Source organism: Zosterops lateralis (assembly GCF_965231275.1).
Source record: "Zosterops lateralis genome assembly, chromosome: 19".
NCBI lineage: Eukaryota > Metazoa > Chordata > Aves > Passeriformes > Zosteropidae > Zosterops > Zosterops lateralis.
Genome location: NC_139779.1, coordinates 7963499 through 7988695, shown reverse-complemented (window position 1 = coordinate 7988695; position 25197 = coordinate 7963499). Strand labels below are relative to the sequence as shown.

The 25197-nt window shown below is 46.7% G+C and overlaps 1 protein-coding gene across 3 annotated transcripts in view; it reads left to right on the top strand.

The window, feature by feature from the left end:
• Nucleotides 1-5850, top strand: part of MTMR4 (myotubularin related protein 4) — a 61859-nt gene extending 56009 nt beyond the window's left edge. For all 3 annotated transcript variants that reach the window (XM_083875342.1, XM_083875343.1, XM_083875344.1), the window contains exons 14-19: nt 465-635; nt 744-898; nt 1244-2450; nt 2776-2886; nt 3138-3226; nt 3608-5850. In XM_083875342.1, the coding sequence (XP_083731468.1) occupies nt 465-635; nt 744-898; nt 1244-2450; nt 2776-2886; nt 3138-3226; nt 3608-3785 (1911 nt within the window). In that variant the 3' untranslated portion in view covers nt 3786-5850. The remainder of the gene's footprint in view (nt 1-464; nt 636-743; nt 899-1243; nt 2451-2775; nt 2887-3137; nt 3227-3607) is intronic.
• The last annotated feature ends 19347 nt before the right edge of the window (nt 5851-25197 follow it).

The window sequence follows — 25197 nt, the reverse complement described above, 5'->3', positions numbered from 1 at the left end:
CTAAATCTGGTTTCTTTTAGTTTAAAACTGTTCTCCCATGAAGGGGCGGTGGAGGGTTTATATACTCTGGTTTTTCTGAATCCTTTCTCCAGTCCTTTTCCAGCCCAGAGAATTCAGATGCCAGCAGTAGCACTGGTTTGATTTGCATATCTCAGAGCTATATGGGTCTGAAACATTTGAAAAAAATAAGGGAAAAAAATTAATCTCTGTCGTACCAAAAATGCAGGAGAGGGTTCTAGAGAGTAATTTCGTTCCAGAGGGATGGATTTGGTATCAATTGAGTGTTGCCTTCCCTTCAATTTAAGTGATCCCTGTCCTGCCCAGTGTGGAGGCAAGGACAGCATTGAGGTCACCCAGGGTAGGCAGTGCATGAGCCATCCCAGAGGAGGGGAAGATGTGCCCCCTGTAGGCAAGAGCCCCCTTTTCCCCGTGGCTCTGAGTGTGGCTCTCCCTCCGTGCCACAGGTGAAGCTGGTGCAGCACACATATTCCTGCCTCTACGGGACCTTCCTGGGGAACAGCCCCTGTGAGCGCGAGATGCACAACATCTACAAGCGCACGTGCTCCGTGTGGTCCCTGCTGCGGGCCGGCAACAAGAACTTCCACAACCTGCTCTATATGCCTGGATCCGAGCAGGTCAGTAGAGCTCCTGGCCCTGCTTTCCAGGCTTTTCCCCTGGCAGGCACAGGGGAGGGGTCTGGAGGGCTTTCCATAGCGTTGGGTTCTGACATGGTGGTGTTGCAGGTGCTGCATCCTGTGTGCCACGTGCGTGCCCTGCACCTCTGGACAGCTGTGTACCTCCCGGCCTCTTCACCACATCCTCTGGGACAGGAGGACATGGACATCTACATGCCCCCTGGATCTCAGAGCCAGGACTTCAGTGGCAGGTGTTTGGACAGGTGAGAGCGTAGAGTTTCAGGCTCAGGGTGTTGCATACACGCAGATCTTCCTGTCTTCTTGTAGTTTCTTGTAGTTTCCCTGTTGTTGTTCTCATCTTCCATGTGGGAACAAGAGCTCTATAGCAGTGCCCCAGCCACTCAGAGAAGTTGAGGTCCCTGCTGCACCTCAAAGGCAGGAGGCCACACTGTGGTGTTGTGCATTTCAGCTCCTGCAGCTGCACTGCCCCTCTCCAGCCACTCCTGGAACTGTAATGGGGAATATTTCCCTGCCCTCATCTGTTTTGATGGAAACCAAGGGAGTTTCAGGGGGGTTATTGTGATATTTGCTTTGCTTTTGGGTTCTAGATTACCAAAGACAAGATCTGTGGATGACCTGCTCTCAGCCTGTGACTCCAGCAGCCCTCTGACCCGCACATCCAGTGACCCCAACCTGAACAACCACTGTCAGGAGGTTCGGGTGGGCTTGGAAGCCCGGCATACCAGTACTGAGGAGGCTGAAGGTGCTGCAGTGGCCACAGGAGAGGCACGGCCCAGAGAGGAGAAGAAGGAGAACCCTCCTCTGCAAGACAGCAGCTGTGCTGAGCACAAAGGGCCAAGCAGGCAGCTGGGCAACCAGGCTGCTGTGCCTGCCAGCAGTGTCCCTGTGGAGGTGGAAGAGGGAAATGGAACACTCACGGAGGAACTGGATGGCACAGGTCCAGATCCAAATCCTTCCAGACAGGAAAATGGTGACAAGGTTTCCACAAGTTCTGGAAAGCATTTGGAAATCTGTCCCCAGGAACCTTTGAAGTCTGGTGGCATGGTGTCCAACAGAGGAGGCTGTCCCAAAAGAATTATCACCCGCCAAGACATTCCCAGCCAGGAGTCCCTGGCACCAGGCACCCCTTCTCAGGACATCTCAGGCCCTGCCCTGGATATCCCATGCCCAGATGCAGACAAGGGCAGAGGTGATGCTGGCCAGAGCATGCCCTTTGAGGAGCCTGGCCGGCCAGGGAGGTTCCTGCTGGAGCAATGGCGCAAGACCATTTCCCAGAGCCAAAGCAGCGAATTCTCCTTCCTGGGATCCAACTGGGACAGTTTTCAAGGCATGGTGACATCACTCCCCAATGGGGAGCCCACACCCAGACACCCTCTCTCCTATGGCTGCTGCAGCAAGAGGCTGAGCAGTAAACCCCTGCGGGCCCCAGGCCTGTGCCTCAGCGGCCCATGGTCTGGCAGGGAAAGTGGGAAGCCCTCGGCCTGCACTGGCCATGTGAACACATATTTCGGGAAGCCCAGCCGTTTGTGGCTGCCCTGCTACCTGAAGCAAGCCTCTGGTCCCAAGCACGTGCCACCAAAATGTCCTTCTCCTGTGCCTCCTCTCTACCTGGACGACGACGGGCTGCCCTTCCCCACGGACGTGATCCAGCACCGGCTGCGGCAGATCGAGGCCAGCTACAAGCAGGAGGTGGAGCAGCTGCGCCGGCAGGTGCGGGAGCTGCAGCTGCGCCTGGACATTCGCCACTTCTGTGCCCCTCCGACCGAGCCCCCCATGGACTACGAGGATGACTTTGTGAGTACAGGCCGCTCACACCCCGTGCCAGGTCCCTGTATCCTGCACACCTCCCTCTCCAGCCCACAGCTCTCTATCCCTTTGGGAGGGGGTGGGAAAGATTGTTCCTCTGTCAGTCATGTCCTTGTCCTGGCCATGTCCTCATCCACCCAGAGATACCTCTGCTGCTCGAGGACAAAACTACTACAAAATCATGGATGCTTTGCCCCATGTCTGGGGGCTTGCGAGCCACCCAGGTGCCCCTCAGCACAGAGTGTGGAGCAGGGCATGCCCTGAGTGTGTGCCCAGCAGCAGAGGGGATTGGTGACATGATCTCGTTTTGCAGACGTGTCTGAAGGAATCAGATGGCAGTGACACAGAGGATTTCTGTTCTGACCACAGTGAGGACTGTTTGTCAGAAGCAAGCTGGGAGCCTGTGGATAAGAAGGAGACTGAGGTGTGTGTCCTATCATGGAGCTGTGATGCAGTGGGAGGGAGTGTTTTTTGCAGCTAACATGGGTGGGCCCAGCAGCAGAGAGTGGTCTGGAAGTGAGGCAGTGAACAGCCTCCCGTACCATTGACACATGCTCTGCTGCTGCTGGCTCGGGTGGGGTAGGCTCACTGCGAGGTGTGCCCAAAGCCACCCCCAGCCTGCCCAGAGCTGTCACTGGGTGATCACAAACAGGAGCTGACTGCTGTCTGCCCTAGGTCACGCGGTGGGTCCCAGACCACATGGCCTCACACTGCTTCAACTGCGACTGTGAATTCTGGCTGGCCAAACGGAGGCACCACTGCAGGTAAAAGTGTCAGTGCTCTTGGCCCCTCCTCTCCTCAGCCTGGTGTCACAAAATGCCCTTTGCCAGGTCTGTTCCCTCCAGCTCCCAGTAGAAGGTTTTTGGTTTTTCCACTACATGCCAGGCCTCATCAGTTCCCTGCAGAGATTCATTCTACATGGTTCTTGTTTCTGTTTTTCCAAGGCCTTTGATTCCTCTATGGGACAGCAATGAGTCCCTGTCCACACCAGCAGTTTGCTTGCACTGCTGACCACAGTATAAGAAACACATTTACAATCCTCAGTCAGGCTGGTGCTTTGGCCTGACCTGGACCCTTTGTGCTTGCTCAGGTTCTGCTGTGGTGGTCCCAGCTCTCTTCTCACTGTTTTTTTTGCTCCTTGACAGGAACTGTGGGAATGTGTTCTGTGCTACCTGCTGCCATCTGAAGCTGCCCATCCCTGATCAGCAGTTGTATGACCCTGTCCTCGTTTGTAACTCCTGTTATGACCATATCCAAGTGTCTCGTGCCAGGGAGCTCATGAGCCAACATATGAAGAAACCCATTGCCACAGCTTCCAGCTGAATGCCAGACAAGGGACCTGTCTAAGCCCAGCCTTTTCTCTTGTGGGTTTGAAGGGTGACTCTGCCTCCAGGGTAACTGTGAAGGCCTTTGGTGCAACACTTGAACACCAAGCTGGAATGCACTGTCTGCAGCAGCCTCACTGCCGGGCTGGAGCAGAGGAGCTCAGATCAGAGTTTGCTGTGTCCCTGCCCCGGAGCCAGTGGGCCCATGTGTTGTAGGCCTGATGGCCTAAGGCTAAGAGAGGATCACACCTTCTTCCTTTTGTGGGCTGGAAAGCAATGTTTTCACAGCTCTTGCCTGTGCAAAGTCCCCCCAAAGCAATAGAAAGGCATGTTTAGAACCACCTCCCCCTCCAAAGACAGGCTGCTGTGTAAGAAGGAAGAGGGCAAGCTCCCGCGGGTGTTGGAAGGGCCTCAGCCTGGAGGAGATCTGTAGATTCTCTTTCCGTGAGTGTGATTTGCTATCAGCTTGGTGAACAAGACTTATTAGCCATCACTAACAGATTTTCTCTTGGCCTCTGAAGAGAAATTCATTCCAGCTGAAAAGGGCTGAGCGGATCATGCCCGTTTTCAGGCTACGCTGGGATCGGTGTCGCACTGGACTTTGTCCCTGCCCCCAGCACCATGGGGAGATGGGAGATTGGCTTTTCACTTCTGCTCTGCCCGTTTGCTTTGTCTGCGGTCGTGTCACAGCCTGGTGCTAACACAGGAATGGCACCTTGGTCCTCACCTGGCATGGAAACAGAACTTGTGTTCCTGTGTTGCTCCTCCTCCCCTTTTCTGCCCTCAGCTCTCCACTTCCTACTGCTCTTTATCCTGAAAACTTGATACCTTGAAGGTATAGGCCATAACGTGTTGTTTTACCTCCTGGAATGTGCTGTCTGGTGTATGTGAGGGTTTCAGTCCAAATGCTGCTATATATTTCTGTGCACTTAATGTAACCCGAAGAAGGGAGAATGAAGCATTGATACCAAAATGGGGGTGGGGAAGGACACTGGCTGACATGGACACTACAGTCTGTGCTTTTCACTTTAGGATGTACAGCCAAGCTGCAGTAGTAGTCATGACATGTGGCATCTGTTCAGTGGTGGAAACAATCTCTCTGACTTGCCCCAGTGCTACCTTAAATGCCTCTTGCATTTGACTTCTTTTTTTTGTCTCCTGTACAGTGGTCAAAGTTCAGAGTTGCCAACTTGTAATTGCCTCTCTGCTTTTCCTTTAAACTAGAGAGCAGGAATCCCAACTCATCCTAAGGACAAGAAACTGGGTTTAGAAAGGAAGAAAAGTTTATAAAGTGGGCTTCTGTGGGCTTGTAATCCCTAGGTCCCTCGGGGAGCATCCATTCTGCCTCCTCTGTAAGGCATCTGTGGATACTAGTCAGGAATTTCAAACTCAGAAGAGTTTGAAAGTAGAGGATTTCCTTGCAGAAATGTAGATTTTCTTTCCAATATATTCTGCACTTCAGGAGCTGAGATGGAGCTCGGTATGTGGCAGGGAGGACCTGTGAGGACATTGGTCTGCTAGCAAGGCAAAGGACTTGACACTATTGTGATCTCCCAGATCTTTTGGTAATGGTTTGTCATCTCCATCAGAAGGAATTAAATAAGGACTGTTTCCTGCACTTTGACTTGTCAGCCTCTGGTTTTGTAAATTCGTGAGTGAAGCTCATCCTCTGAAGACCCTGTACTTACTTAGACTCTGCTTCTTTTCCATACTGGGAACAACCAACATGGCTCTGGGAAGAGAAGGCACCTTGCTTCAGATTCTCCCCTGCCTTGTACCTTGCAGTCATTGCAGGACATGGAAGCGTGACCATTGGCCTGGCAGATGAAACTGGATTTGCTCCTGTTATGCACATGTTGGAATGACTGCAAGTGATGAGGAAGCCAGAAACCAGGTACTGCTGGCCCTCCCATTCAGGCCATTAGTCCAAACTGCTTTTAGCTCTTTTGAGTTTCAGCATCACAATGTGCTGGCCAAAAACTCTCCAATCAGTTCAATGACATTGTGACAAACAAAATGTGCTGTACAACTCAATACAGTCAAAATAAAATCTCTATATTAGTGCTGCTGGGTTTGGCCCCTTCTTTCCTCTGTGGGGAGTTCTGCTTGTCCAGAGGGTTTCAGGCTGCTGTTACTCACCATCTTTTCCCATAAAGGTGTATTAGGGATTTAATATCCCTTCTCACAATCAGAATCACAGGTGGGGCACAGGACACCTCTGCCCTCTTCCAAACAAACCTGGAGTATGTCCTTCCCAGGATAACCAGGGCCTTCCAGCCTCACCTCTAAGGACTCAGGGAGAAGTTGTTTTCTTTCTAAGGAACCATTGTTAGGCAGGATTCCCTGCTATGAGGAAAGGGTGAGAGAGCTGAAATTGTTCACCTGGAGAAGACTCCAGGGTGACTTTAGAGCCCCTCCCAGTGTCTAAAGGATCTGCAGGAGAGCTGGAGAGTGACTTGTGACAAGGAATGGAGGGAGAGGACACAGAATGGCTTCCTACTGCCACAGGGCAAGGATATTGGGAAGGAGTTGTTTCATGAGAGTGTGGGAAGACCCTAGGAGAAGGTGCCTAGAGGAGCTGTAGCTGCCCCTGGATCTCTGAAAGTGTTCAAGGCCAGGCTGGATGGGGCTTGGAGCAACCTGGAATAGGGGAAGGTTTCCCTGTCCATGGTAGGGGGTGAGCTGGATGAGCTTCAAGGTCCTTCCAACCAAACCATTCCTTGATTCTATGATCCCCTCACTCCTCACTGACATTTTCTTAGCACCTATTCCAGGTGTATGTGTGGGTGGTTCCTCTGTGCAGGATGGTGAGTGGGAGAGTTGTGCTTTGTCAGCTGGATGGTGCTGCAGGTCAGTTCATAGTTTGTGATGGAGCTAGAGAGAATCTCCTGGTAAGCCTGTCCTCAATTCAAGGATCCAGGGATGTTGAAATTCAGCAGATCCCTGGTAAACTACTCCCTCAGTTCGGCTCAGGTGTTCCTGTCAGGCAGGTGATACCTAAAGGCCTCATATCAGAAATGTGGAGAACAAGACAGTTTGTCACATTGTAATGTGAATCATTGTTCCTCACAGTGACACAAGGTCAACTCAGGAGGCTGCTTTTGCTGGAGGTTGTAAAACTGAGACAAAGAAGGTATTTAAATGAGATTCTTTCTAGAAACCAGATAAATTGGTGAAATTATAGCCCTGCCAACACTTGGATACAGATTTGTGATGTGAAATGGAATTGGTACTACTCGACTGACGTGAGAATTATGAAGAGTTTAGAGGGGTAGCCTCTCTATGGAATGTGCAGTCACTGCCCCAATAAAATGAGGGCTCAGCTTTGAGGAATTCCTTCTCAGGCATGTACTGAACCTCAGGATCCCTGACTGCTGACCTGAGGATGAGACTCCACTGACCCTCGGCAAGGCTCTGCCCGGTCCAGTCTGAGCTGTGGTCAGTCACGTTAACCATGTCTGGCTGGGGTCTGACCTGATACCCACTACAGCCACCACAGGTGTGACAGGGTGGTCACACTGGCACTGCCCATGGCAGGACCCTGGACTGGAGGGGCTGGTCCCAGCTGTGGTGTGTACTCTACCACAGCAACACTGCTCAATATTAGTCATGAGCAGCATTTTTACAAGAAAAATCCATTTATTATTAACTTTCGTCTCTAGCAAGTTCCAATGTCATCTAGAGAGGCAGAGGAAGGCTGACTGCTGGGACGTGGGTGTGACCTCTTTGCATCTTATCCCTAGCAGGGAAAATACTACAGCAGAATTCCCCCATGCACATTTAAAGGATAGATCATTATTTATAAGTAATATTTATTAAGTAACAAGCTCCTGGGACACTTGTGGCTAGTGTCACATCAGCCTGGCTACCCCAGTGAGGGGTACTGAACTTCCCTGGTTATTAAGCATGGAGGAAAGTGTTATCACTACAGGAACATAAAGCCATCGCTGCCAACACGTTCAACCTGAGGTAATCGATACCTGCTGAAATGGGTCTGAGCCCAGCACAAACAGGGACATCAAAGCCTTCCCTATCCATGCACCAACTGCCAGGAATCCTTGGTGAATTAACAACTGGGGCTGCGTGTGATGTGCCACGCTATCTCAGCAGCCACTGAACAAAATAAACACACATTTCTGTGTAGTGAGAAGCCAGGTCAGGCTGGCGAAGGCTGGGGTTACTCAGGTGTGTTAATGGATAACGCTGAAACGGCCAGTTGTGTGGAGGAAGAAGAGGAAGATGACTTGTGGCTTTGTCAACCTTGAGAGTGCTGTGCAGGAGACAGTTCAAAGTGAGAGACACAAGCAGGAAGGATTTCTGAGCTTTCTCAGGTGTGTGAGTGTCTGTCCAGTCCATTTTCAGTGATAGGTCACACATTTCTCTCCCAAGATCTTGAGCTTCTGTGAAAGTGAACTTCGGGTGCTGCCATTTGTTTATGGGACTTCAGGTATCTCTGTGTGTCCTTAGATAAAACAATTGTCTCTAGATGAAAGATGCTACATGCAGCCTCCAGTATGTTTAAAATTATTATACTTTGAAACAAAAAAAAAGTTGCCCAAAGCAGTGCAAAGCTTCAGTCTCAATGAGCTTAGGCTGTTCATGCAGCTTTAGAATCACAGAATAATTAAGGTTCGAAAAACCCTCTGAGGTTGCCAAGTCCAACCATTCTCCAGCACTGCCAAGGACACCATTAACCCATGTTCCCAAGTGCCACATCCACAGGGCTGTTAAACTCCTCCAGAGATGGGGACTCCCAGCACTGCCCTGGGCAGCAGTGCCAGGGCTAGACTATCCTTTCAGTGAGAAATTTCCCAAAATCCACCCTGAGCCTTCCCTGGCCCAGCCTGATGCCATTCCCTCTCCTCCTGTCCCTGTTCCCTGTGTCCTGGGTTGTAGTGTGGGATGTACACAAAGTATTTATTCTATCACCATCTTCATGAACTGTTGAAACCAAGTGGGGCAGTACTCCAGTGTTGGGCTCTTCTGCTCATGGCCCATCAATGCCTTGCCCAGGACTCACAGGGAACTCCCTCCAGGAGCTCTCTCTGTTTAATGGGCCACCAAGGACCCACTTCACACTCCTCATCCCATTGGGAGATGCTCCGCCCAGGGGGAGGAGCCAAGCATTCCCACCTGGAGAGAATCTGGGATTTGGGACAGGACAAGCAGCCCTGACCCACTGGATTCCCAGAGGAGCAGAGCTCCCAGACCTTTCTGTGGGATCACTGCTTCAGGAAGAGCCCCTCACCTGGACTGCTCCCACCACCCTGCTCAGGTTGTATTCTGACTCTGTCAGTGGTCCTTTGTGTTATTGCATTTATTTTATTTCATTTTTACCTTTTTACCTTTCTTCTTATTAAATTATATTTCTGACTTGGAGCCTCTCACTCGTTTTGCTTTCCAAACCACGACACCCTGGGAGCAGAGCCCGACCCCCCGGCTGTCCCCTCCTGTCAGGGAGTTGTGCAGAGCCACAGGGTCCCCCCTGAGCCTCCTTTTCTCCAGGCTGAGCCCCTTTCCCAGCTCCCTCAGCTGCTCCTCATCAGACTGGAGCTCCCATTTCCGGGCGCCACTCCCGGGCCCCGGCCGGACACACGGCAGGAGCGATGTGACCTGGGGGCCATGGCGGGGCTGTGAGGGCCGGGGGAGCTGAGGGAAGGAGGGGACAGCTGCTCTGGTGGCTGCTCAGTGTACCCAGGATAGGGAAAGGATTGTTCTCCATGGAGGTGGGTGTGCTGTTTCCCGGGTCAGTCTGCCCGTCCCTTACAGCCCCGTGTGCTGCTCTGACACCATCGCCCTGCTTCCTGCAGCACCATCTGCCTTTAGGACAGCTCAGGGTATCCCAATCCCTTTTTTTTTTTTTTTTTTTTTTTTTCTTACTGTTTAAGAGCAGGAATTGCCATCGGATTCCTGAGGTTTATGTGGTATATGTGGGACTTCACCTGTAATACCAAGAAACCAAAACTTTGACAAGGGAAGAAACTCACCTCAACACCAAGTTAGGAAGAATTTAAGTTAAGATTTAACATTGTTAAGACGAAGATGAGTCATTAGAGACTTCTTCAGTGCAGCCTGCTCAGACTGATGCACTGCAGGGCAGTGGTAGAGCAAACACTACGACACAGCCTTTTGATTTTTTTTGGCCTTTCTTTGTATGGGATGCAGTTTTAGGGAGCTTTCGTCCTTGGAGTCTCAGTTTCTAGAAAGACAGAACAAGGCAAACTGGATTTCATGCACAGCCGAGTTCTGACAGGCTGATAAATCCCTGTCCTGATGATTTCGCATGGCTTTGCTGTAAATGTGAGGTAATTTGAGAGATAAAAGATATTTTTGTTTGCAAAATGTCAGTCTGTTCCAAATGTCTTGCAACACGGAACTCTGTTAAACATCCAGGAACAACAACTGTCCTGCAACTGTGCTTCCTAGCTTGGCTGGATGGTGTCTTGTTGATATGTTAAGACTTGACAATCATAATTTCCCTATCCAAAAGTAAACTATAAACAAGGGAATTCTCAGATGTCTGGTCATTCTCTGTAAATATATGGGAAAAATACTGATTGAAATAAAAATACTTACTTTCTGCTCTTTCTGAGCAGGAAATAATCAGTCCTAAATGTTAATTCTTGATGGATTTTCAGGGCCAAGTTGTATGTATTTAGTGATTTTTAATGATTTAATGTGAACTTGCAGAATGATGACTCTAAGTTGTCCATCTTGAGTTAGTTCCCATCATAGAATCATGGAATGGTTTGGGATGAAAGGAACCTTAAAGCCCATCCAATTCCACCCCTCTCCCATGGGCAGAGACACCTTCCACTAGACCAGGTTGTACCTGTCCAACTTGGCCTGTCAGAGGACAGAAAGAGGTAAATGTGAGGGTATTTTTAAAAATTCCTTTAGAGTGAGAATTGGGAACCTCAGGGTGAGAAAGCCTGGCTGCTGGATGAACCATTTTGGTGTAAACTATCCTGAAATTTGTACTTGGCATGGGACATCTCTGCGGAAAAGGCACAAATGCAGGTGTGTTTGTAGGAATTCAGTGAATACAGGGATCCTGGCTGTTGCTGTCAATGTCTGAACAAATTCACTACAGCCTCTAATAGGAATCAAACCATCACAGCTTATGAGCTAATTTAATGAAATAATCAACAAGAGAGGAAGCTAAGAGAAAAAAATAAAGAGAATATCTACGAAATTACAAAATGGCAAAGTTTTTGTCTAAACTGAACTAGTTGATCTGACAGGAGAAAAAAGTTGACTTCAAATTTTTATTCTTGACAAAATGCCTTGTCATAAAGTGCTTTCAGGGTCACCTGGAGGATTTGGACATTGCTCTTCTCCAAGTTGTCCAGGAGCTGCTAGCACTAGAGTTCTGGTAAAGCCTGGCTTTGTGATTTCCATGGATTTTTTACCATATTGTCAGGTTTAATACACAGCACTTTTGGTATGACTGCCTTGTTTTAGTGGCTCCTGCACACTGAGATTTCAAGTGCATTTCTGAGCACTGGTGACTTGTTGCTGAGGTTGGAGGAGACTGAGCACTGCACAGAGGTGGACTAGCACTGCCCTCCTGCCACTGCAGCAGCACCATGTGCTCAGGGTGGGGACACAGCCTGGTTCTGGGGCAGCTGGGCTGCAGCAAAGGTGGTCTTGCTCCCACTCCTCCAAAACTTTGTGGAGCCTCAGCTCCTCGTGCTGCCTTTCACTGTCTGGGAAAAGTCCTCTCCCCAACACTCATTTCACTTTCTCCTGTATCCCCTGCAGCACTGCAGACTCAGGCCACTTTCATCACCAGGGCTCTTTCTTTCCATGCTTTTACTTAACAACTTCACTCCAGAGGCAGGAGGATTCTCAGACTTTTCCAGATAAATGAGTTCCCACTCTGGCTGCTTCAACAATGGGCTCAGCCCACTGATGCTTCCGTTCTCCAACCCTGTACATGCTCAGTGCAGGACTCGGGTCCATCAGGTATGAAAAGAATTTCTGCACTTGCTTGTTAAAAAGAGAGTTAAAAGTGATACTTTCAGAAATATTCCTGCAATGCTGTGTTGTGCATATATCTCAAGTGAGAATTGGATAGAAAGTGGGAAGTCTAAATGAAAGACAAAACTTTAAACCAAAAAGATTCTGTTTGGTGTGCCTGTCCTTCTTCCAGATTTTGAGCATTGCCTGCTGATTTCCAGACAGTCCCTGCTGAAATTAAAGGGTGAGGAGGAAAACATTTATCCACAACTAGTCACTGTTAGGCTAACATTCATACATATTTTTTTAATTAAGCAAAATTTGGACAATAAAGAACTGGTGACTTGTTGAAAGTTCTCAGTCTCATGTTTTCCCAGGTTATGTTTTTAGAGGCAAAAGATTAGTCACAAATATTGTGTAGAATAATCTGTAGTTTGTTCTGCTCACATTTTTTTTCTTGCCTAACTTCTTTATGTTGTATTTTTTTTTATGCACTGAAAAGCAGAAAGTAGAATAGTCTTGACTTTTTCCTTTTGTCCAAAATGGTTCTGCTAAAATTTTCAGTCTCACTGAAATATTATTGTTCTTCAGAAGAGAAGCTGAAGCAAGTTACTTGAAAAAAATTTCTTCCCTGTGAGGATGGGGGCCCCTGGCACAGGGTGCCCAGAGCAGCTGTGGCTGCCCCTGGATCCCTGGCAGTGCCCAAGGCCAGGCAGGATGGGGCTTAGAGCAGCCTGGGACAGTGGAAGGTGACCCTGACCACGGCAGAGGTGGCACTGGATGGGCTTCTAGATCCCTCCCAACCCATACCATTCTTTATTTCTGTGATTTCATGTATCCCTTAATCTCTCTGCTCTCCTTCCTTCTCTACACTCTAACATACAGAATGCTGAAAGCTTATTTCTTCTTGTGTCCACATCTTAAGGGCACAGCACCAAGATTAGCTCATTTCCAAAGTGATACTGCAAATATGTATTTGCTAAATGAGGGCACTAAAGAATATATTTTCAGTCTCATTCTTGACTCTTTTCATGTCACTGTTGAAGTCCCAGTAAATTAATTCTAAGTAGAACTTTGTTAAAAGGTTTCTTTATATGTGTGTGTGTGTGTTCAAACTTCTTTGTTGACTTCAGCAACAAGAAGTTTTCTCTGGGTTTTTCACTGTGGGAGCAGTAAAAGAAAAGATGCCCACCTGGGTCTCTTAGATCATAATTATTTGAAGGATTTTGTTCTGTTTGCTTTCTACTATTGGCAAAACCTTTCCTAGAGGTAGGGCTGGATTAGAGAAATGCAGTGAAGCTTTATTATCAGAGAAAAACAAAAAATCAGTCAAGGAGGCTGTGTCAGAAATGGGAGTTGCAAGTCGCACCGGACCTTGCAAGTCTAGTCATGTCTTCAAATGCATCAGTGGCCAAGGGTTTCTTTTGCCCATGATCACCTTTATGATGAGTGGTAACCTCAGAGCAGTTGTGGTGCTCTGTGTGATACACCCCCATTAAGATAAATAATTGTCTTTGTATGCAGGGCTTAAAATTCACATGGCCAAAAGGGGATTCTTAAAATAAAAAGCAGCTGAAAACATCTGTTTTAACGCAGCATGAAGAGCACCACATTTTCCCTTGAGAAAAGCAGAGTAGCTGCATTAGTAATGCACTTGTAAAACTCGTTGTAGGATTCATCTTGCCTAAGATTCATCTGAATGTGTAATAGTCAGTTGGATGTGCCTGGGCTTGCACAGAGATTGCACAGAGAGTCAGTGGAGAGAAACAGGCACCTCCCAGAGCTTGAGCCACTCCAACTTTCTTAGATGGATGCCTTTGGAAGACAATTAATTTCTTTCCAATGAGCCTATTAGTTCATCAAGTGTGCAGAGAGTTGACAGCTGCCAGACCTCTGAGACTGTGGCAGGGAGGCATTAATCCCACCTGGCTGTTGAAGTGCAGACAACACTGTCTCTCCCATTTTCCCTTCTTGAAGTGACTTTCTTCATTTCAGTAAAGAGATAATTTTCATTTTCATCAGTCCTTTGGTTGATACAGGACCAGAGCTTGCAGATTTTGTATCCAGACCCATTCCCAAGCGTTCATTGATCAGGCAGGAACAGGCACAGCTGCATTCCCTAATTTCCTGCACAGCTTTGAGTTCTGTTGACCCCAGATGAGTAACTAGCTCCTTTTAAGCATAACTTTTGGACCTGACTTTGTAAGTTCCCAGTGGAAGGATGGTGTTAAATTGCCTCCTTGGTATTTCCCATACAGTGTGTGCTCAAGTGGGATGGGAGATGCTGGAGAGTGTCAGTCTTGTGTCCTTTGGCCCAGCTGAGCTGGCAATAACCCCTTTTGATGCCTATTCCTACCCACAATGCCTGGAAATGATCCAGGCATTTCTTCAATTTCCAACAGATCTTTGGAGAAATTATGTAGCACGTGCTACTTCAAGCTTGGAACACATCTGATGCTGGTCATGTTGGATCTGCATTTATTTTATAGAACCATAAAAGCATGGAGTGGGTTGGTTTGGAAGGGACCTTAAAGCTCATCCCATTCCACCTCTTACATGGGCAGGGACACCTTCCACTACCCCAGGATGCTCCAAGCCCTGTCCAGCCTGGCTTTGGACATCTCCAGGAGTGGGGCAGCCACAGCTTCTCTGGGCACCCTGTGCCAGGGCCTCCCCACCCTCACAGCCAAGAATTTCTTCCCAAAATCTCATCTATCCCTGCCCTCTGGCAGTGGAAAGCCATTACCCCATGTTCTGTGACTCCAGGCTTTTGTAAGTAATCTCTCTCCGTCTTTTCTTGTTGGTTCCTTCAGGCTGGGGGAGCTGAGGGAGGGGGCACCTGGAAGGTCACAATGAGGTCACCCCAAAGCCTTCTCTTCTCCAGGCTGAACAATCCTAACTCTTCCAACCTTTCCTCCCAGCACAGCTGCTCCATCCCTCTGCTCATCCTAGCGCCTCCTCTGGACTTGCTTGAACAGGTCCATGTCCTTGCTGCACTGGGACCCCAGGGCTGGATTTCTGGGCTTTCCGATTTCCTGAGCTTGCCGGTAGCCTTGGGACCTGTGAAAAGCCCTCAGCACCAATGTGAGCCCCTCCTGAGTGCAGACCCCACCAGGAAAAGTGCCTGGGGGTCTTGGTCAGCCCCAGCATTGGACTGGTGAGAGCTCTCCCCAAAAGTTCTGAGCTTAGTTCAGTACTTGACATGGGGCATTCCCACCAGGCTGTTTGGATGTGGCAGTTCTGAAATGGAAGAGTAAGAGATTTTCCCAGTATTAACAGCCTCTGTGCCAGAGAGTGGAACTGAATACAGTCGCTGGTAAAGCTGCAGCCTTTGTGCCTTCAGTTAAAGTGATGATTGATTTGTTCTTTACTGGAACACTGAGAGCCACAAAATAATATTGTCTCAAGAGGAAGGTGTCTGTAATAATGTGGTGTTAGTGTTATCACCCCTCCAGCTAGATTTCACATGCTTATTTCTATCCAATTAATCCAATTTTTTCTAGTTTAGAGAAAGCAGGGTTTAGTGAATGTCTGAATAATCTCTAATTAACAGATCTCTTCTTTGCAGATAAGAACACTGCCCTTGGTCAGACCAAAGTCCCACCCCAAAGCTCACTGTCTATTCTGACAGCAGTGCCCCAGGAGGAGGCAGGAGCACAGCAAGCAGGGACTGATGCATTCCCAAAATATTTCCAACAGAGTGTATTTCCTCACTGACAGGGTGGTCAAGCATGGGAAAGGGCTGCCTGGGGAGGTTTGGAGTCCCCATCCCTGGAGGTGCCCAAGGAAGGCCTGGACATGGCACTCTAGGCTGGGGACAAGGTGGGGATTGGGCACAGCTTGGACTCTGTGGTCTGGGAGGCTTTTCCAATCCAAATGATTTTGTGATTCAGTGTAGGCTGAGGGAATTAATAAACCATAAGTTGTATTTAATATCCCTTGGTGGATTTAATTTCCATGAATTCATTTGTCCCAACTGATGCGGACAGTGGCACAGAGATGACTGCCAAGGACTTCACCGTGGGGCTGTTGTGCCCAGAGCCACCTTCCCCTGTCTCTTTTGGGCCTCCTGCATTCAATCTCCACTTGGCTTTGGTGTGATTGGCTCTCCAGCCATGTCCCTCTCACTGCCCAAGATTTTAAACACTTCTGTCTAAGTTCCCTGAGTTGCATTTTCTCTGGAATGGAGAGTCCTGTCCCATTTCACTGTTCTTCAGGACAGTGTTCTGTCCACCACCCATGTGCCTTCCCTGGTATGTTCTTGCTGAGATGCAGAGTCCATCCAGAGCTTCTGTGGGCCCAAGTACATCTCCTTTCTGACTCAAACCAAATTTATTTTAAGGTTGATCTGTCTTGTTTGGAAGAAGGAAGGGGCTGTGGGTTTGAGTTTTTTTCTGTAATTTATCAGTAAATACTGATTTATTCCATAAAATGCCATTCATCCCTGTTTCCATAGTCCTCAAAGGAGATCATTGTTCCCTGTCAGCTATTTCATAACAGCCGGTGAGAGAATGGGCTGTAGCCAGTAATTTCTCCTGGGTAGGACTGGATCAACCATATCTTAGACAAAAGAGCTTAGAAACTTCTGTCCAATTAACAGGGCAAGACGAGAACATGTGAGTGAAGTCTCCTAGGTCTGTTTGTTGACTCTTGATTCAATCTTGAAATCTTAGAAATGAATCGCCACCTTCCCCTTTGATATCTCTGCCCTCAGCAAACACTTCCTTCAGTGGTTTTGACTTTTTACTTGTAGCTTTTAATAGCATATGATCTGGATTTGATGTCTCACACTTATCTCCTATTCCACAAGCACTTTTCCCCTTCAGGTCTTTCCTTTTCTTTTCTTAGAAGATTGAGTTTTTCTGTAGTATCTGTTTGTTTTCCCTGGATCCATTCCAACAAGCTACAAGAAATTTCTCCTTTGCCATTACTTTCTCTTCACTGGAGCCCTTCAAAGGTTTCTTTTGTTGGTTTCTCAGATTTGCAAACACACTTTGGAGCTTGCAGTGAGAGATTCGCAGCTATCATTTAGGGGTTTTGGCAGTATCCAGAATTGTGTTCTGTTCACAGATCATAGAATGTTCTCAATTTATGTTCTCAATAATTTTATGATTTCATCATAAAGCTGCTCAGAAATTAGCTTTTGGGTAATGTGAGCCATTTCTACATCTGCTGCTTTGGAATGATGGCCACCAGCTCTTTCTGTATTGTTCAGCTCCCAGGTTTGTTTCTCCAAACAGCACAAAAATACAGCAACATCCTATTAAAAATGGCAATAGGCAGAGATATTAAAAACCTTTTCTGTTATGATAGCAACGATCTTGTGTAAAATCCCATTTAAGTGCCAGGCATTGCAAGTTAATTATCTGAATTGTTTCCCATCTCAAATTATACTTGTTCCATTTACTGATTAACAAGATTGGATTAAATTTGATTTCATCAAGGATTTCTCTCTCGCTCAGAATAATTGCAGATTATAAACACTGTCTGTCCTGAAAATAATAAATTTGCTTTTAAATTATCTCTGTGTATCACCAAGTAATACCTACAGAAAACTGCCTTATCTACAAAGTTGATTTTTAGAATAAAATCAGTGTTTAATTTCACAGTAAAATCCACATTCTTATGTGAATCCACTTTCTGTGATGATAAAGTCAAGCAGCCAAATCAAAAGGCTGATAGTACAACGGTAAAGACTGTGGTTACAGGGTTTCTACGTGTGTGTAGATCAATTTTCCAATGTATACTTTTAATATTTATTAGAATTGATATAAAATAAATACTGTATATGCAGAATAGATAGAATATATAATGTACATTAGAATAAATGTTTTCAACGATAAAGAAATCAGTCTTCAAATCACTTGGGTAAAAATACATTTCTGGAATTTATTTTACTCTGTGCCTCTTGAAATATTTAATCAAAGTAAGCCATAGCACTCTGCAAACTGAGCACAAATTCTGGGATTCTGGGAGCCTGTGTTTGGATCCTCGAGCCCCAGCACAGGGTTGTTCAGCCCCCAGCCCTCAGTGGCTGTGCTGGTTCTGCAGCTCCCCTGCCATGACAGCAGCACCTTCCAGGGGGAGCCCAGGGAGCAGAGGAGAGCAGGGGAGACTGCAGGAGAGAACTGGAGGCTTCTGCACGTCTGGAATGAAGGCTATAAATGTGAAAATAGATCCACTTGAGAAAGGGAAAGCGTTATGTGTTACAAATCTCTATTTCAAAGAAGCCCTGAACATGAAACCAGCAGTTCTGTAATTCAAGTGAGGTTCCAGGGCAGCAGCATAGTGGGTGTCCTCACCAGTGCAGTGGTTTGTTCTTCAAAATTTTTTTACTTGACTTCACCAGAATTTATCTTAGTTAACGAATGTATGTTTATCTTTGAAGAATGTCCTTGTCTGGACAAAAAAATATTCTTTATCATTATGAAAAGACTGTCAAATAGCTCCACCTTTTTTTTTTTTCCCCAGACAGCCTTTTGCAACTCTGAGTTTCACTTGATGAATGAGAAAAACTATGGTGACTTTTGGAACTGGCCCCACCTCCAAGGCCTTATTAAAGAGAACTACAGGGCTTACTCTAAAGGCTTTATATCATTCCAGTGGAAAGTGCTCCTTACTTGGAGGGCCTGTCTTATCAGATATCAAAAGATCTGAAGTAAAAATGCAAGAGTTTCCTTTTCTACTACAGCATAATGCTTATCCTTTTTTCTCCCCCTCACAAAGGACAAGCAAAGCAAGTTATGCTTATGTGTGTTGAAAAAGGTTTGACCTACCCAAACTTGATCATCCAGTTTCCTGCCTTGCAAATATCAACCTTTGTATTTTGTTCATTATTTATTTATTTATTTATTTAAATATAAGCTTATCCAAGTTTATCCAACCATATCCAACTAGGCCAGGCTATGGCTAGGATAACGTGTTGGTGTAAGGATGGGAATAGCCAGCAGCCAGTCAGGCCACTGATATTCCAATATTTATTTTTCACCCAGTCCAGCTTTGTCCTCTTCACTTTCATCATGAGTTTCTTTTTCAGCCAGGACTTAAGGATAAGAGTGATGGGAGTCACAATCACAAAACTTATCTCAGAATGGATGTTTGGGATAGAAAATTACTCCAAAGCTTTTGGTTTAGCCATGGCAGTCGATGAAAAGGGCTGGTTGCCAATGAAATTCCCATCTTCCCTTTCACCACTTTGGCTAAATTTGACCATTTTTCCTCTTGAGCTTAAGGGACCAGCAAACCATCAGTCCTGACTTCTCCATCTTTTGTCCCCCTTCATTGTTTCACTGCTGCCCCTGTCCCATTCTTGTTTGTCCTATCTAGCAAAACTGAAAGGGTTTAAATTGCACTTTGGGAACTTTTTCCAGTTTGAAATGCATGTGATATCCTGTATTGCATCCCAGAAGATGACCTGTGTTACAGCAGATGCAATCTGAGGTCCCTGAGAAGAGGCAGAAGAAGTTGCAGTGTGGATGGGCTTATTGGTTTGGTTTTGGCAGGATTAGCTCATCCATCCCTGGACAGTTGAATTGGGAACCAGGATCTTACCTAAAATCCTGGCTGCATGAGACAATACTCAACCAATGGAGCAAAAGTGAAACATCTTGTTCATGGTTTAAAAAATACAGCTGAAAAAAAATTTAAATGAAAGGAACTACGTTTAAACCCAGATCACAAAAATATAAAGATGGCTTGCCTTTAATGGAAAGGCTTTGCTTAACTTCTCAAATTCCAGCTTTTCTCCTCCCTTTCCCCCACTCCACTGGTGATGGCTGTCTGCAGGCTGCCACATCTGCATAGGCCACAGCAGGATTTGACTCCCCTAGTAGGTGATCCTGTGGCTTCCTGTTTTCATTAATTCATCTATGAAATTAGCTTTTTATTAATAATTACCTCAGCCAGAAAGTCTGAAGATAATCAGGCACTAAGGACTAATCCTTCATACCTAGATGTCTTCCAAAATAAACGTGTATTTTAAGTATACCTGAGTTTCTCTTCATCATATTTATATGACTCATCTTTGTCAAAAGAAATTACCTTTCCAATGTCCTTTAACTCTGATTTATTTCCAGAAGAAGGAGTACAGACACTGGTTGTTAAAATGGGATTCATGGTTTTCCTTGGGTAGGACTTGCTGGTTTTGAAACTCCTCCTTCTTTCTGCTTTGAAGGCTGTTTGATCTATATGAATTCTACTGAAGAAAAAAGACATTGGAGGTGACTGTGCCCTGTCAGTTTGTGATCAGGGAACATTTCAGCAGCGTTCAGACCTACTCTGTAATGGCAAAAGCATCCTTGGGAGTCATTCCCCTGTAGACGTGGACAAACCCTTGAACAGGAAGAAAATGTTATTGGCAGGTAATTGAGTGCAGATGAATTCATGATGGTGAAGTGGAAGCTTTTAAAAGTCCTATTAATCCTATATAGAAGATATTTTGAGATTTGACACTGAAGGCAAAGATTTTCATTAAAAATTTAGATAAATGGTCAGATTGTTTCTGATAAACAGACGATAAGATTCTGTTTTCTGTGGAATAGTAATTTAGTAACATTTGATTGCTATAAAGCATCCTCACTGGTTTATGTTTGGTGGTGCCTGACAAGTTGCAATCGCACTTTGTGTACCTGTGCCTGCTGTTCTTGTACACAAGGTTTGGAGTGCCCTGTGCAGTGGGGCCGTGCTGGGTGTCCCTGACACGGCACCAAACACAGGCTCCAGGAGAGGACTCGTCCCTGTGCTGGGGCTGGAGCTGGTGGGATCTCCCTCGGCACCCCTTCCCTGTGTGCAGTGCTGGCCAGCCCCAAACACCACCAGCTCTGACAGCTCCTGAGCTGCAGCTCCAGAACTACATCACAGGATGGGTTCTTAAAGCTCATCTGATCTCACCCCTGCCATAGGCAGGGACACCATTCCGCTATCCCAGGCTGCTCCAAGCCTTGTCCAGCCTGGCCTTGGACACTGCCAGAGATGGGGCACCCACAGCTTCTCTGGGCCAGGGCCTCTCCACCCTCACAGCCAAGGATTAGTTCCTAATATCCCATCTATCCCTGCCCTCTGGCAGTGGGAAGCAATTCCCCCTCATACTGTCCCTCCATCCCTCGTCGAGATTCTCTCTCCATCTTTCCTGTTGGCTCCTTCAGATACTGGACATTTTTTCTGTTGCTGAAGGTGTTTGGAGTGTGGGGTCCAAATTTCCTTGCTGAGAACTGAAGGATCAGGGGTGTGAGCCCCCTGTTTTGGGGAGAGATGGTTTGGTTTTGAGGTCCTATGTCTTGGGTAACTGGTGAGAAAGCTGATGGTGATCCTGGACACAAGCTGGCTCAATGACTGGAGCTTATTCTGTGTTGAAAAGCAATTCAGGGACTATCAGCCTTTTGGTTAGACAGATTCTTTCTTTTATTTCAGAAATACCCTTTCTCTAACTCTTCTCCTCTTCCCAAACTATCTTGGAGTATTCAGTTACTATATTCACACAGGTCTTTAGAAATATTGTTATATAACACTGTCAAATAATGCATATGTAATTCTATTAATATGATAGACATATTTTATATATGTGTGTATATATATTTAACACTGAATAAACTCACAGAATCACAGAATTAGTAGGGTTGGAAGGAACCACACTGGTAGGACTTGTGAGTGGGACACATCTGGTGCCAGGTCCCTGCTGAGGCAGGGCCATCCCAGAGCACAGGGCACAGGATTGTGTCCAGAGGGCTCTGGAATATCCCCGCTGAGGAGACTCCAGCCCCTCCCTGGGCAGCCTGTTGAGGGCTGGGCACTGCCCAGGGCAGAAGTTGTGCCTCCTGTGCAGGGGGAATTGCTGGGCTCAGTCCCTGCCCGTGGCTCTGGTGCCACTGCTGGGCCCTGGAGCAGAGCCTGGGCCCTGCTCTGCCCTCCCTGCACACAGGGACAGGAGATATTCCAGAGCCCTCTGGACACAATCCTGTGCCCTGTGCTCTCGGATGGCCCTGCCTGAGCAGGGACCTGGCACCAGTGACCCTCTGTGGTCCCTTTCAGCCTGACCCATTCTGGGATTCTGGCTTATTTCTTCTGGCCAGTTTGATGGCTGAGGACAATGTTCAGACTGTGAGGACATGTACTCTAACTTCTTGTGTTCCACTTTTTTGACTCCGTGTTTTGCTTAATTTTGTAAGAGCTTGAGTTTCAAGCTGGCACCCTCAATCCTGAGCTAGAAATGTATTATATAACACATCCACTCAGTGTTTACATCAGCTTAGATGCCCTTTTGGAGTGGAAAAGAATAGTTATTATTTTATGATGAAGTGATTACAGGGAAATACTGAGTGACCTTTGGCCTTCCCTCCTTCCGTTTGGTTTGGTTTGGTTTGGTTTGGTTTTGTTAGGTTTTATTGTTGGGAAAGATGGGACAGGAAGGGCTTGTGGATATGATTGCCTGGTAAGAAATACTGGAGATGTAAAACCTGTGAGTGAAATAGAAATGAAGGGCAGCTTTGAGATGTGATCATGGCAGGCAGGAAGACGGTGATTACCTGGAGTCAGGTTGAAGGACAGAAAACAAAAGGACCCCCTCTCCACCCTGCCAAGGCATCAGGGAAAAAGTCGATAAGAAAAGTAGTCTTTAGAGTTTAGAATGTAGCATGATATGGTAATATAGTAGTTCTATAAACTGCATGCAAAATTTGTAGGTTTTGTATCTTGCACCGGTTGGTCACTGTAAATTAGAATATTCAACACAAAAAGAGATGTAATGTATTGTAATAAGGTGCTCACTCTCTTACCTCTCTTACCCCTCTTAGCTTTTTTACCTCCCCCACCTCACACCCTCTCTCTCTCTCTCCCTCTCTCTTTGGGGTTCCCTCCAGCCCAGGCTGGTGGCCGAAGGCAAAGCCCTTTTTATCCACGACCCTTGCAATAAAACCACGTGTTTCTAGAATATCTCAGGTCTGCAGAGTTCCTTCTCCCTGCTGTCTACAGATGCTCCTACATTTTGTTAGGTTTTGTTAGGTTTTGTTTTGTTAGGTTTTTTAAGAAGAACATTAGTGTGATCAGGAATATTCAGGAACTCGGCATCTGACTGAATCTCTAGAAGGGACAGATTGAGCTGCAAAACCTAGCGGGACCAATTTCCTCTCCCTTGGTAAAAAAGATATTTGACCTTTTTTTAGAGATTGCCAAGAAAACTACTTTGAGTCTAGTAAAGAAAGGGGAGATAGGAATAGTTTAGTTATTGGTGGCAGTGTGAATCCTCAAATATTACAGTTAAAATATTACACTTGTACAGCGTCTCAGTGCTCTTACCAACACACTTCTGCAGAGATGCTTACACTAATTCCTCTTCCATGGAAAAGGTATTAATTAAATTAGTAATTAAAACATGAAGTTCTGGGAGTTGCCAGAAACCTGGATGTCACAATTTGGAGCTAATGTCCACAGATGTGTTTGCTGAGCATGACAGTGCTCTAAAGGAAACCCTGAATAATGAGATGACTTTGGAAATAACTGGGAAAAAACTCACCAAACTGATGAAGCTGATATAGAAGTCCAAATATTTAATCTCAAATCATAAAATAAATTTTATACCAGCCTGCTGATATCTCTGCTGTAACACCTGAGAAAAAACAGCAGCAGAACATCTGAGGCCAAACAATCTAATCTAGTAATGAAAAAAAGTAACTTAAATGTCCACAGATTAGACAGACATAAGAGGACACCAGGAGCCCTCTGGATACATTTTAGAGCCAAAGTTGGTGCCACCTTCAGCCTTGTAGGAAGCTCTTTCCCTCCCAGCTGTGCACCCAAGTGCTGGTGGTGGAGTTTGAAGAGCAGTTGCTCACTTCAAAGGGGTGTTTGTAGATTCCAGATAATGGGGCTAGTTAATAATTCAGCTCATAACACCCATCAGTTAGAAACATTTAAGGAAGGAACGAAGTGTCTTTGTCAGTACAGAGAAAGAACAAGGGCTGCAGTTGCCTTAGATGTGAATGTCTCTGCTGAGAGACTCTCCTGGGTGCCATTCCCAGAGCTGCTGTGGGGACTTAGGGGTGTGTGTTCACTTTCTTGACCAGACACTGGAAATATCCCCATATTGCCCCGAATTAGGGTCATTTACAAAAAAAAAAAAAAAAAAATTGAGCCTCTTGTTTGTGCTCTCCATCACACCTTGAGTTTTCTGTAGGGTCTTGGCACCAGCCTTGACAAGGCTGAGGGAATAAAGCCCTTCCTGAATTGGGGAAGGTGTGTGTGCCACAAGCAGGACATTCCTGCAGGTCCTGCCAGGCTTTACAGTAATTAATGCTGGACAACTGGCACCCATGGAAGGGAAGGCAAAGGTCTTGGAGCATGGGATCACTTTGCTGATAATTTGCTTTGTTGTTGCTTTATATTTAAAGCTTGAAGAACAGAAGGATTACTGTTCTTTCAACTGCAGGCCTCAAATTCTCCAGTTGGAGCTGTATTTTTTAGTTCCTGTTAGGAGCACACCCACCATGTGTGTGCCAGGGGACAACACAAGGCCCCAGATTTACTCAGCATTCCCACTTCTTCCTAGATCTCCATCTGCTGGCAGATGTGCCTTTCAAGTGGGGGTGCTTTGGAAAGGAAGGAACAAGAGAGAGCATGTGAAAATGTGCAGCAGCTGCCAGCTGGACTCCCTATGTATATAGTTATATTTATATGTGTGCACAGCTATATTTATATATGTGTATAGAGCTATAGTTATATATGCCTATGGTTATAGGATAGTTATATTTTTATATATAGCCATATTGATATATGTGAATAATTATGTACAGTTATATGTCTATATAGTTAGATTTACATACACATATATGTATATGGCTGTAGGTATATTGATATTTCATAGGTGTATTGATCTTTAGATAAGTATATGGATATTTGAATAGATAACTGGACATTTTATACTGAATCTGCAGTAAGTTTTTTAACAGAAATGGGCGCCGATTTGCATTTTCTCTTTGTTTTACATTGCAGATGATCGTGTGTTGTAGCTGAAAACACGCTCCGTGTTTCAGCAGTTGCGGCTGTCACGACAAATCACCCTCAGCACAGCGACAAGTTCACAAAAGAGGGGACCGACTCCTGGTTTGCATCATTTATTCATTTCCGTGAGCGATTCCAGGGGTGTCACACCCCGTTCCCTTTCCCGGAGCCCCTTCTCCGGGAGCAGCGGCGCGACCCCCGGCGGGTCCCGGCTCCCGGTGTGTCCCCGGCGCCTCCCGCAGCCCCGAGCCCGCGGCCCCGGCCCGCAGCATCCTCCACCGCCCCGCGGGGCCCGAGCGGCGGAATTCCGGACCTGTGACATCAGCCCGCCCTGGAGCTTCCCCGGGCGCGGGGGCGACGGCAGCGCCCCGCAGGGCAGCGCGGGCGGTGGGGCCGGGCCGGTGTCCCCTGCCCCCCTGGGTGTTCCCCGCCCCCGGGTGTCCCCTGCGCCCCCCCCC